At 37.1% G+C, this 14214-nt stretch overlaps 1 protein-coding gene across 1 annotated transcript; it reads right to left on the minus strand.

Moving 5' to 3' along the window:
* LOC105158296 (E4 SUMO-protein ligase PIAL2) lies at nt 208-13809 on the minus strand. The gene is made up of 16 exons (XM_011075008.2): nt 13441-13809; nt 10343-10415; nt 9192-9257; nt 8606-8671; nt 8435-8517; nt 7280-7331; nt 7122-7193; nt 4773-4840; nt 4646-4694; nt 4472-4556; nt 4283-4384; nt 4114-4165; nt 3700-3751; nt 3063-3179; nt 1381-2208; nt 208-1176 (listed from the first exon to the last, which is right to left on the minus strand). The coding sequence occupies exons 1-16, from the start codon at nt 13659-13661 to the stop codon at nt 502-504; spliced, it is 2661 nt and encodes an 886-aa protein (XP_011073310.1). The 5' UTR covers nt 13662-13809; the 3' UTR covers nt 208-501.

A 14214-nucleotide genomic window follows, 5' to 3' on the forward strand; every position in this document is an offset into this window, starting at 1 on the left:
TACTTTTAACCCTATTTTTCCATTCTTTAGGGTCGGACAGCTGAGAAAGGCAGGCCTCATTCCCATGGCATTATTCCCCATTGATATGGAGAATTTTGTAAGGAGGAAGTAAAAGATGATAAATGAAATTATCTAATAGTCAGCAATGTGATGCAGCCACAGTTATTTGAAATATAAACATGTTATGCAAGTAAAATCGCACAAACAGAATCCAGCAACAATACATTTCATACAAACATCTTCCAAATTTTTTACAGTACAATTAAAAATACATCATTGACCTGTAGTTGCTAGTTCTAAATGCGCACACAACAAAGAAAGATAAAAGCATTCTCAGTTTATGCACAAAACCAGCCGTTCAAGAAATAGCTAAAAAATTTCACACAAGTAATTATAGAAAACCCATTGCGCTGTAGTTCCTTTTTCGTCACACACACATACACACAATACCTCAATTTTTCTATAAATAGGTCACCAGCTGGCTCCCCTCAAGTCCATGACTCAATTGTTCGCAGACGTGCCATCAGGCAATGTTTCTGGAATGACTGGGCTGCTAGCTGGTCCTGCAGAAGGATGATTTTGTGCTGGAGTAACCTGGACAGCTTCACCAGCCACAACGGCTTGCAAATGTGATTGCACATTAGTTGGTAGTGAGGTCAAATTTGGGACTGGTCTGGCAGCTTGAGCTTGCTGACTGGGCCGAATAATGAACTGGTTCAACGCATCAGTATAAGCCTGGCCAGAGAGGGCTCCACGCATCCGGCCTGCTGGCCGCCAATTCACCTCAGAGGGATCATAAGTATCAGTCCTTGTGACTGGTGATGATGTAACTCCGATATTGCCCATTTGGTTTCCCAGTGATAGCATACTACGTCCATCAGGTTTCCTTGAACTTGAGGGGGAAATTCCCGGTTCACCAATAGCCATCTGCACAGTTCTGTTTGCAGCCGCAATCAAATGAGTTTGTTGGGAATGCAATAAGCTGCCAGAAGACTGCATAGATGATTGGTTCAGGCCTGGTGATCGACTCCTTGGATGAGGCACCCTGGGCTTGACCATCTGCTGACTTGAACTGTGGTGTTCATTTGAAACTCTATATGCATTTGGGATCTGATTCAGGTTCTGGGAACCAGCATTCTGATGAGGTGGTCGAGCAGACAGGAATGGACGATTTTGCTGCCCGGATTCCAAAAGAGACGCTGAGAATCCATGATGAATAATGACAGAAACAACAGAAATATATGTACCAGGGAAGAAACCTCTATCATAGAATCACAAGTGATAATGATATGGTGCATGATCAAAGTATGCAAATTCAGGAAACAATGCAGAAAACCAAGGAACAAAACACTATTCAACTGGGAAAGAGGACTAGTTTACCTGTACACTGGGACGCTGAACCAATGGAGATGAAGACATCTGTGACACCTCATGTGGATTTGCACGCAATGGCGTGGAGCTGTTTGGTACAGAGGGTGAGACTGGTGAAGCTGCTGACAGACCATTCTGGGTTAAAGCATTGACACTATTTCTAGAACTTTGTTGGACAGAAGTTGGAGGCTGAGCAGGAAGGGCCTGAACTGCAATTGGTGTTCTTGAAAGATGCCTGGGTACTGATGGAAACCTTCCATACTCATTGGTGATAGACGGATTTCCAAATTGGTACTGCTGCAATTGGGATGTATTTGGCAAAGAAGTTGCAGTTTGTGATGTGGAGGCTGTAACTAGAGCATTACCACGGAAAGCCTCAACTTCTTGACTTGGAGAAGTGAAGGGATGAGTTATAGCTGAAATGGACACAGGACAACCAGCAATATCTGGATTGGGTCGAAAATTTGATGGCAGCCCCAGCCCAATGGTTGGCGTGTAGATTCCGGACCTGAAGTCATTTGCAACATGAGTGCTACTTTGATTGACATCGTTTGTGTTGGCTATATGAGGGTTGATTGCTTCAGTCTGATCCATAAATTGAAGATCAGCATCTGAAAAATGTTTTCTGTCTTCAGGTTCGCAAGCTGAAATAGCATATATTGCATCATCAGTCTGAGTTAGATCCAGGACATCCCTAGGTTGTGAAAACTCATCCTCTCCTGCATTAAAGGTCTCATCCTCTGGATTCTGTACGGTATCCTCTTCCATGACAGCATTCCATGACCCATCCGAGGAGACAACTATGGTGGAGACATTGGGCCCAGCCTCTTTCAAGATCTGAGAAAAATCCAAGACCGTTCAGTATATATGATATCATTAATGTACAACAGTGGTCCATAGCCAGTGGACCCTGATGGCCATGGAGCTTACATATAGGTGTTTGTATTTATGTAATATGAATGCATATATAAACCATAGCTCCCATATCATTTACATACTTATCAGTACAAGCGCATATAACACATATAAAACGGAAAACTCGACATTCACATTTCCCACCAAATCCACATATTCATGTCTACATGCCCATTGAGCTCCTATAACAGTTCTTATAATTAAAAAATTGGCTCCATTGTGCAGAAAACTTTTTGACCTCATGTTTCTACCCAACGATCCTTCTTTTTCTCTCACCAATTGGACTCTCTCTGCCCTAGTCTCTCCTTATTATCACGTACAGCAAAGGTAAGGTCACACCAATTGCTATTTATTTTTCAACCAAAGAATGTAATAAAATGTCATAAAATTCTTAAATTGATTGAGGAATGGTAGTTGAATTTGAAAGTAACTTCATTCTTTTCCATTCATCTATTAATTATTGATTAATGTTCATATTTGTGACTAGTGAATGGCTATTATTTAAATTTATAATATGGAAAATTCTTGCTTTAGTGTAAATTTCTCAAGTTGTTTTATAGTGTCATCATAATGACAGAAGTTTTTTGACTTATTTTCAGTATGAAAAGAAACGGATTTTTAGCAGGAATAGTAATATGTTTTATGTCTATACAAATTTCTATACAAGTTAGATGTGTATAAATACTGAATAAAATCAACCATAAGGAGACTAATATATATATATATTGACATATGCGCATGACAAAATTCACTGTCAATGCAAATGAGCTACTTGCCTTAACCATTTGCTGGTCCACGCGAATATCAGTGAAACAGACATGCTGATTACAGTGGGGGCAGCGCCAGGAAGGTCGTCTTGAATTTATGTCCACATAGTTGTCAAAATCAAAACACTGAAAAGCATGTCAACAGATTAGAATGAAAGAGGACACACTAAGCCAACAAGTAATGAAAGTTCACCAGAAGTATGAGATTAGAAAACTGCACAAATGTGGATTTCTTCTTAATGGGTTTCACCAAGAAGTCTCAGAATTTACTTATTTGAAGTAATTAGTAAGTTGGATTATCACATCTCATGACCCCTAGTTGCATTCTACTCCTGTTCGCATTCACATCTTGTTCAAAAATACAATACAAACAGGCTCAATGGTTAAAACTTGTTAATAGAATGAAACTTTGTAGATAAAATCAGCAAGCAGTCAAACTGGAACCCAGCTGAATATGTCTATGAACAGAATAGCTAGTTAGACCACTGTCAAGAATAAATCAAATAACCTAGGAAACAAAATTTCCTTAGACGAAAATCTTACTTTTACTTCTACCATAACGTACTAAATAACATTAAAAGCAGTATCAACTGTTTTCATACTTTATATGTGCAACTCTATTCAACTATGTAATGCTTGCACTTACCTGAATATGCTTGCATGAATGGCCTTTGACAGGAGTCTTGATACGCCTGAAGCTGTCAAGATTAACAATGATTATAATTAAATCAGCAGCATAAACATGCACCATGAATTAAGATGCAAGAATGATCACCCTCAAATTCATATTAATATATACAAGGAAACTGTCAAAAGACACCCAAGCAAGATGGCAGACATAAGGTGAGGAATTGAACTGATAACTTAAAGTAACTGAACTCCAGTCATGAGTGTCGTAACAGGCACTCCCACATATCAGTTCATATTTGCAGCATCATAATGCAGCAAAACACTGGGGATAGGATTTTCAAAAGCAAATCATAAAGCTTGTCTCTATGGAATTAGAGCAGGCATGAAGAGGAAAAAACACAAAAAATCAGTTTGAGTTATGAAGAATTACCTAATAGGACAATTTAGTGATATCCGTGATGGCCCCACAATTACTTCGGAATCTACATATAGTGCCAAAAAGAAAAGAAGTTAGCAAACAAACATCACTTAATCCAGCAGTAACTCAATATTCCTTTTATCAAAACATTGTCCAGAGAAATAAGTTTTTTGAGGGGCACCTGAATCGACAACGGCAGGGGCTTGCTGCTCATAATCTTGGAGGATATTGCTATCAGGGTTTGACATCTCACTCATGAAAGCAACTGCTATAATGTAATTTCCTTCAAAAGTATCAATGTTGAAAGTAAGCACCTTATGTCCAAATCAAAACCAGACATATCAGAGAAGGAAATTTGGCTCAAGAATACCATTAAATTCACCCACAGCTTGAAGAAGATTTGACCCATATTTCAGAAAATGTGTCACGACTGTTGGAACTTGTGGTCCTGTATCCTACAAGAGGCAAAAAACTGATGCAAGTAAAACCTCAAAGCAAACAATTACCTAAAACAAAATGACATGTCTTTTGATCTGCAACAAACCATGAAAAGATTATTCCTCTTCTCCACTCCCTTTCCATTCAAGAGAAAGCTGCAAAGCAAGCATAACAAAATTCATGAACCATTGCAAGGAAAGATATTTCCTTTTCAGTTGGGGTAAATATCATACTTCACTTTTGGAGGACTAATGAGGCAGGAGGATGTCTCAATACAATCCGTTTGGACAACAAATAACCTCTGCAGACAAAAGGAATGATTAGATGAACAAATCATTTCCATGAACTTAAAGTAAATACGAGCTGTAGGTAGGTATACTACATATACTGAAAATCCAAACAATAATCAACGCATGAATGAAAGTGATACAGAAAACCTAATATTTCAGAGGATTAGAAACAATCAGACTCATTTGGAGGGGGGAGTGCACTCTCTTATTAGTCATTAAACCGGCATTATGTTCACAACTTGAAGTCGCTTATCCACTCACTACAACCTATACAGAGAATCAAGCTGTAGACCAGATGTAATGAATTTGTCATTCTATTTATGCATATCTAACTAGTGAGATCAGTTAACTAAGGACCCCACCCATTGCTGGGAAATAAAAAACAATCCATGGCTTTCAGGTAGATGACAACAGGACCAATCCTAGAGTGTAAATGATCCACCACATCCTCATTCCACAGCAAGTTCGACCAAGGACATGGACTACAGAACAGGCAAAGGTTTTGGTCAATCCACCCAAGGACCAAAACTAAACCATCCATCTTTTACCAAAACACCACCATAGTGTTTGGTTTTGTTTCTGGAGTGTTGTGTTTTGGTGTTTTGGAGATAGAGAGAAAAATAGATATAAATAAGTGTGGGTCGGAGATACATGGTATGTTTGGATTTGTGTTATAAATGTTGTATTTTTTTTTAGACAAAAATCACTATTCATTGTCAAATGTCTTTTATATTATATTTATATATACGAGTGTGTGTATATATATATTATATATATAGAAAGTTGAAAAACAAAAAAGTACACAGATAAGGTGTAAAAAACAAAAAAACAAACATTGGGTGTGTTTTGCCTTGTCTCGAGAAATGCCCAAAATTGAAACCAAACATAGGGCACTTGTTTATGCATCCGTACCTTTAAGACACATTCTAATAAAGCAGAGTAAGTAATAAACTAATTTGAATCTTGATGCTTTATGGATGTAGCATATAAAGGCTGCATGAATGCTATGAACTGACGTCAGGCCTCAAATTTGGGTACAGCAGATGGTGCTTATTGAGTTGGTTGGGTGGTCGCAAATCTAACTTGGGATTAACAGAATAGGTCATTCTTCATGTCATACACTCTCCTCACTAGCAGTGGTATCTCAAACAAAAAATTGATTCAGTTGTACTACAGTCATCATTTAAATCAGCTAGACTCCACATCCACCATTATTTTCTTGAATTTGCACTTCCGTCATCAACTCTATTACCATGTCATCACAGTCCAAGCCCTCCTTAGGGTGCACAAGCAGGAACCCATGGTTACATTGGCAACTACTACATTCATCTTAATTTACAAAAATAAACCAAAGTAGTTCAAGGAATCCATTATACCCTCTCTCCGACCACTTTGATTTGTCTCCAGAACCAATGTGAGATGATACAAAACCAACCCGTGGAAAAAGCCACTGCAACCCCAATACAAGCTACCATCACAAGTACTTTGATACCACATCCAATAATTCAGCTTCAGACAAAAAGTCACCCACTTTAGCTATGGCTTAAGGTTGAAGGAATAAATCACTCAAGATGCAGTATCTAACCTATGAACATATGAGCTCTTAGATAGTTACACACGATAGCACTATATTTATTCAGACACACATACCAGATGATTGGCGCTTTTATCTCTAACTACATTGAACTATTGAAGATTACCAGAATAAGGATTCAAACTTGTTTCACTTGGTGTTGCTTCAAGGCCACCTCAAAGTTCAATATACCTTGAACAATTGGGCCCAGCTATTAGTTGCCCATCAAAACCAACAAATGATAGAAGTAACCTAAAAATACTTGGCCATGTGGTCACAAGTTATCATAATAACCAACCATGCAGGTTTTTCATGAGAATGTAGGTAAACTGCTGAGTTGTTATCAGTAGTTCTGGGTCACAACCTTATCCAAATAACTCTTGTTGGCAGAGCCAAGGTTGAAAAATAGCAAACACCCATACTATATTATAATAACAGTTAAAGACAGTGATGATGAATTAATATTAACTATTCATCAAGATAATAACCAACATTTGAACCATCTGTAATCACAGGTTATATCTAAAAATAAATTCACAAATGTTGTGCCACTAGTTCTTCCACTGAGAGGTCCCAACTAATTCTAGGAAGATGTGAAAGGCAATGAGATTCAGCAGAACAACCTCAGTTGCAAATCATACAGACAAGGTGGGTGGTTGTCAAAATCACAGGCCCCTTAAAAACGAAATTGAAAAGGATCGATGAGTTGCTATGCTTACTATTTTATCTCCTGGAGAAGACTTCAAATTCTTTGAAATCTGGAAGTCACTCACATAAGCTTCGTATCCAGGCTACAATGAACAAAATGCACCAGTACCATCAGCAGAAAAACATCAGATCAAGACTCGGGTAGAAGAAAGGAAGGCAAAATAACCACCTTGACTTCCAAAAAGGCAAAGATATGACCCATTTTCAACTTCGGGTAGAATCTGCACACATACAGCCATTTCCTCTCAGTTGCAAGATAAACAATAAGGCTTTGAATTGAAATAGGTCCAAATCTTATGCAGGAAATCAGAAAAACAAGGTGTAGAAACCAAAGAACTAAACATCAGAACATGGTGTAGACTACATTACCTTGAGAACTCATAATAGTTCTCTCTAGTAGTTACTGAGAATATACAACATAACAGAGGTTCAACACACAATTAGCAAAATACAGTAATAACACCCAACACCTGATGCTTTTGAGCACATAAATCTATACTTTAATTAAGCTCTAAACTTTATATGCATTAGCAGATGTACATAATACACTTATTCTGCTTTTCTCAAATATATCCCATAGGCCTATAAATGTAATTTAACTTAGAATATAGTAACAACCCATATCTAACTTCTATAGATTTTTCATTTTTCTTTTCTTTAAATATTTGTATATAATGTTATCTATTCATTCTATTATCATGAAAAACACTTGACTTAATACTCTATCACAAACACATCACTACAACCGAACACACATATATTGCTTTCATTTTTAATTTTTGCACTTGGCATCAAGTGTGCCGGATTGCTAGTTACAAATAAAACTGTGGCATGACTATTTTCCCTCTCACAGTTACAAAACAAGACCAAGTATCAAATAAACAACTAGCCAACTTAACTCAATTGTACAACTTTTACTTAAAATATCGGTCATGCAACAACAATTAATCAAGCAAAGATAACATTGAGGAGTAGGCAACAGATTCACATACATGGAATTATCTATGATTAAGGCCTTAATCCTGAGTTTCTATAAGTTGGCCTGTATCCATGCCTTCTCTTTACTAGCAAACTCAAAGTGTCGTCATGGTCTTACAGCAAGAATCAAACTGAGCAACCCTCCAAGTTCAAGATGACAAGGAAGTGGAAATCCTCACTAACACAAAGCTTAATTAGGAGCTCACAAGTTAGTGGTTCCCTTGACTGCTGTAGAAGCAGTTCCAATTGGCAGGCATCACATAATGGTGAACCTTTACAGCCCAATCACATGACGTCATAAATTGGAACATTAGTATCAGCAGACAATACCATAAGTGTAGCATACCTTGATATGATTGTTGAGATAGCAGAAAGAGAAAAGCTTGGTTCAGTGTTAACATTTGACACCCTACCATAGTTACTCGCAATCTGTAAAGGTCAAAAGCTTGAATTACATACCCAATCAAAAATGAAAAGGATTTATAAGTATAAAAAAATAAATAAATTGTCAGTCCACCTCGTTTGCCAGATCGCTTAGCTCTTTAGAATCTGTTTCAGAAAACCAACCACTTTGACAAGCACTCTACAAAAGTAATTCACAGTTAAGAAACAGAAGTACCATGTTGGAAAATTAAGAAAGCCATGCGCATTACATCGCAAGCCCCCTAATATCAGTACCTCCACAAAGACAGAGTACATAGGTATCTAATCCAGTGGTAGAAAATGAAAAATGAACAAGTTTATCCTCATAAATGTTCTCTTGGTCCTTCCTAAAGAAGTGAACTAGATAGGTCCAAAAAGGACAAAACCCCACCAGATACTTTCTGCACAGTTGTTTCGAAATCAAAAAAGCTAACCATTGGCAGCACATAGTTGGGACTACAGACATGCATACTTGGAAAAGTGGATAGCATTACCACTCCTCCCTAATCGCCCTCAACAACTAGCTTTCAGATAAATGGAGCAATCACCTCTTAACATGTCCGAACACCAGGATCCATAAATGATACAAACAATGCATTGTCACATAGCATGCATCTCTTTAGAGACTGTGTCAAAACACTGAACTGAAGCACAGAATTAGTACAACACCAAAAGATTACCTTAACAGAAATCATCAGGACCATAATCGCTGCTTGCAGGAGGGTATCATTTTTATTCTGGCAGACCTAGCAACGTAAAAGTTACCAAAGGAGAATGACAAATGGCTTCAGATCATCAGTTTATTAACACATGAAAGGAGCTTAAGGGTAGCACATCAAGGGCCATAACTATCAAAAAATGACTCTGAAATGTGAAGAAAAAATGATTAGACATACAACAACAGCAAATACATAAAATAAAATTAAAAAAAAAAAAAAACGAGCAAATACACACAATAATCTTGGAGTAAACAACAAGATCAGACAGTCATACAATTTAGGGAAGAAAGTATAGCCAGACTGTGATGACTAATTAACTATAAAAACAAGTGATGCATCACTTACCACATTTTCCATGATATGGCAAAGATAAAGTAAATGGCATCATGGACAATGCAGAGAGGACTATAATTAGGCAAGGACTGATAAAAGAATAAGCTCGTGTTCGATGCAGCTTCACTGGTACTAATTAATTTGTTAGGGAGATTCCCATGAGCAAAGCATTAATATGTCTGCATCAATTCTGATGGATTTAAAAATGACTTAAAAAGCTCAAATCAATTTTTTGAAACAGAAAACTAATCATGTTTGAAAAAGTTGGGTATCAAGCTTCATATTGTAATATTTTGCTTGCCTTTTTCCTCAACTCTTTAGAGGGAAGATACTTAAAGAGCCACTGCATCCAGGTCAATTTCTGTCGTCATTATTAGAAGAATTCCACTTAAGTTCCAACAGTTCCCTTTTTTAATTTCTTTGGAAAAGTATAACAAGTACAATTTCCATTCACAAACATAAGAGTATAAAAGTTAATGAAGAAATGGTCACAAGTACATGCACTAGGAGCATGTAATACATATCTATATTTGTCCTATGTCCACTCGTTGATCTTCAAGAATAGTCAAAATGATTCTCCCCCATTCTGTTGTAAGCATTATTTTCTCCAAGATGCAAACACAGAATCCCCAAGAAAATAAAATATGAGAAACTTTTATGCCCAAAAGTGAAAACCTAAGATTTTTGGAGGCATTTCGTTTAGCATCCAATCAGTTATGTCTCGAACTGCTAATACATATCTCTGAAAAAATCAAACAATCGTTATATAAAATCATCACCAGCTTTATAAGTGAAGGCAACTCTTGAGATCTGTGTGGAACGTCATGGTTCGCAATGGCAAAATCAATACCTCTGCATCACACAGAAAAAAAGATACAGGTAAATCAACAAACATATCCAGGCAAAAGCATTCATTCTGTTGATCAAAAATAATATTCAGAGTTCCTTATGAATCATGCTTTACTTAAAATAAGAGAAAAAAGGGAAAAACTCTTTACTAAGACCATAAGTATATGGAAGCACACTGAATATCAGCATGATTCCACTGAATCACCAATGACCTAATTCACAAGATCGGTTACCCAATAAATTGAACGATAACATAGCTTTTGGCTACCATCACATTATACATCCTAACGAAAAATACATGTGGCTCTTCAGACGTACAACTATAAACCATTTGTGGGGAATCGCATTTAATTGGTAACTTCTGGAGCGAAACAACCACAAGGTCTGCAAACAATATGATGATGGCGGTGGATAGACTCTTTGTAAAAAATCATAAATGTGTCATTCACAAGAAGTGGGCAGTTGAATATAAGGTAGCTCAACCTAGAAGCGTAAGATCATTAGTAATGTATGCTTGTAAGGAGTAAGATCGTGAACACATCCAGAAACAAAGAGGGCAGTAAGATCTAAAGTTTTTTGATTTCCCTTAGTTGTAGCCCAATAAACAAGATAGATTTAAGGCCAACTTATGTATAAAATAACTTCTTAAATTAGTAGATGTGTGCAAATGCTATAGACCTAAATCCATCTCACCAATTAAAGTCAGAAACAAACAAAAGGCAATATGCGTATTTTGCAGCATTCATATCAAATACACAGGAAAGGAAGATAATCCAGACCCTTTTGTTTGTCAATTAGCTCTCTGGACAAGATACAATGTATTCCCAAATCAAATTGAAATTTAATTGTAACCTCCTACCCACACTTCCCCAACTAAAATAAAATAGAAAAAGTAGGTTATAAACCTCAACTTGTCGATTCGCTTTCTCACCCCCAACGAGATTGGGAATTTGTAAGCCCCCCACCCCACCCCCACCCGCACGCCGGCGGCCAAGTGTAGACTAGCCTGGAGCTTATGGCAATAATTTCTAATAGAATGAATTGGCTACCAAAACCCTCATATTACAACTTAATGACACATCAAAGCATTCATGAATCAAAATCGAAGACAAATCACTTTATCAAAGAATAGAATACTACCAAAAAATCCTATCAGATAAGGCAAAGTACCCTAGAATCATAAATTACACAACATTACTGAATCTACAGCGAAGCAGGCTTCAAAAAATTGTCCTCAACCTCTGCCATGAAAACAATTATCTTTTTCTCTAGCATAAGTACAAAGAAAAATGACCGACGTATTCCCCGCCTCTTTAATTTCCAGAAAGAATGTAATGATTTCAGATCTAATTCTACTTGCAACATCAAGGACGCAATAGACAAAGCACGCAACACATTCTAATGGAAGTAACCAACTTGCGTATGCTCATTACAATTAAATGATATCTTCATGTTTATACATCACCCCAGAACCAAAAATAAATTTATCAAAGGAAAAACCTGGCAAGTGCAAGGCAAAATTGATAAAGTTCTGAAGTCATCTCCGGAACCGCTCAGAAAGTAATCACCCACAGACAGAGTAGCAGCTAAACCATGCACGATCTCTAGAGGATGGTTTTCTCTAGGGCATACAGGGAAATTGAGACTTAAATACTATCTTTTTGTTCTATCTAAGCGCTGGTAAGACGGATAAAAAAGTATTTACTGTCTTCCGACAGAATCTTTCTTCTCTGGCACTGCTACTAAAGAAATATAGGTTTATCCATTAATTAAATGGGGCCCCCAATTGAAAGTCCGCACGATAGACTATTAGCCTAGTGGTAGAGCGCACCCCTCATAATGGAATTAGAAATAAATAAGTAACTGTGAGGAAAATAACTCTGGCACGGAAGCAAGAGGAGGGAAATTTGGAGGAGGGAAGGGGTAAATGGAAAGGGATTAAACCAACAGATGACAAGCATAAAGAAATTCTGAACTGCTATGAATGGGAAGTAGGTGTCAGGAGTAGAGATGGATAATGGAGGAATCTACTTGCCAAAGACATGAAAAGAACACACGTTCTGCAAAGTTATCAAAAATTAGAGAGTCAATGTCATTGATACTAACTAAAGACGACGGTTAGATATTGCTCTAGAATGGTCTACAAAAACAAGAAATGCAACAAGCAGACTAACATATGCCAGCATAGTAACACTAAGGAAATATGGGGCACATATACAACTAATTGGGAAAATGATAATAATTTTTTGCCGTTTCAGAGCACCAGCCAGGACATCTGACCTGATAGTAAAGGCAAGTTAATTTGTAAAAGCAAAAGAATGGTGGCAATTAAAAAAAAATCATATGCTACTTTGGCTGCCTTGATAAATAACATGGATCTATGTAGCGCTACTGCTAGAGAAAAAGATTCATGTATATTCAGTAACTTGAAAAAAGTAGGAAAAACTCAAAATAGACTTCCCTTTAAATGTGCAATCTACTGACGCAAGGTGTTGCAACTACAACATAGCCCACTTTACACTAGGAAGATCATCTCTCCACTAAATTTACCACAATAATTTGGGGGGAAAGGACATAAATTCTAGTAAAAACTTGTACAAAACCTTGACCCAAAAATCTTGAATAGAGCATGTTAAAGAAGACACGGGCAACTTGAGTAGTGTCATACAGGATCGAATAGACAAAACATGAATGAGAACCATTTGCTAAGTGTATGCATATGCATACAGCTAAAACTAGTGGCCATTACCATATAGCTAACAGTTTGTAACTCAAGTAACTGCTATCCCAACAACACCCAGTACAAAGACCTCATACTCCATAAAAAACTATAGAAACACAAAGCATGTACATTCAACACTACCAATACAACCATACACTACAGATATGCGCATAGAGAAATAGATTTTCACGGACTCATCACAAAATGAGAGAGTTTGATGGATGGCATCAAGTTAGTCATTCCCATAACTTCAATCACCACAGCACACAACACAAAACATTAATTAAACGAAAATTCGTCTCCGACCTGGCGAGGGAGAGGCAGAGGTTTAAGAACTCTACGGCGTCGTTCTTCTGGTGGCTGTGGACGTGAAGTGACAAACGATCAATCACCGCCGAAATTCGGAAAGCGTTCAAGTCCGAGGGTTTCAATCCATTGCTCGGGGCCTCACCTCCACCGCTGCCACCAACTCCGGCATCCAATGATACCCCGGTCGCCGGAGCCGGTGTCACCGCCGTCCCAGCCATTCTCGTTTATCGCCACGTACGTTATAAACACAATAAATTACACTCCATAACAAAATTTAAAACCTGAAAATTTGCAATAAGTCGGTCTAAGGCAACACCCGTTTCTTCCTTCTTCTCCCCTCCCTGTTTCCGGGGAAGGGTTTAAAATCGTACTACACTACGTCCTGCTTTTATTTACTACTATCCACGTGGGTGCTGTGTCTATAATTTTAGTTTTTATTATATTATTTTATTATATGAAAGAAAATAAAATTTCTGACTCACACTTTTTAAATATAAATTAATATAATATTTTTATAAAAATAAATTAAAGGATTGGTTGTCATTTATAAGCTTTATTACGCTTAGACCTTATCAGGGAATATGAAATTACATTTTTTTCTGAAAAAAATTTTTGAATTGTACCTACACTCCCTCTAAAAATTCACTGTTACACATGATCCATTTCGTTATGGTTTGAACGAAGTATGTTGACTCTTAGAAAAAAATATATAAATTTTTAATTTAACACTCTCATATAATAATTTCGTATTTATAAAGAAAAAATATGTGA

The sequence above is a fragment of the Sesamum indicum genome, linkage group LG1 (assembly GCF_000512975.1).
Source record: "Sesamum indicum cultivar Zhongzhi No. 13 linkage group LG1, S_indicum_v1.0, whole genome shotgun sequence".
In the NCBI taxonomy this organism is placed as follows: domain Eukaryota; kingdom Viridiplantae; phylum Streptophyta; class Magnoliopsida; order Lamiales; family Pedaliaceae; genus Sesamum; species Sesamum indicum.

What these genes read in the sequence shown, in the direction of transcription:
- LOC105158296 (XM_011075008.2), bottom strand. Translation starts at nt 13,661, where the DNA reads ATGGCTGGGACGGCGGTGACACCGGCTCCGGCGACCGGGGTATCATTG. An exon ending in ATTAGTCCTCCAAAAGTGAA is followed by an intron (nt 4,695 to 4,772) that starts GTATGATATTTA and finishes CTTGCTTTGCAG; the next exon opens with CTTTCTCTTGAATGGAAAGG. An exon ending in TCACTAAATTGTCCTATTAG is followed by an intron (nt 3,752 to 4,113) that starts GTAATTCTTCAT and finishes TAATCTTGACAG; the next exon opens with CTTCAGGCGTATCAAGACTC.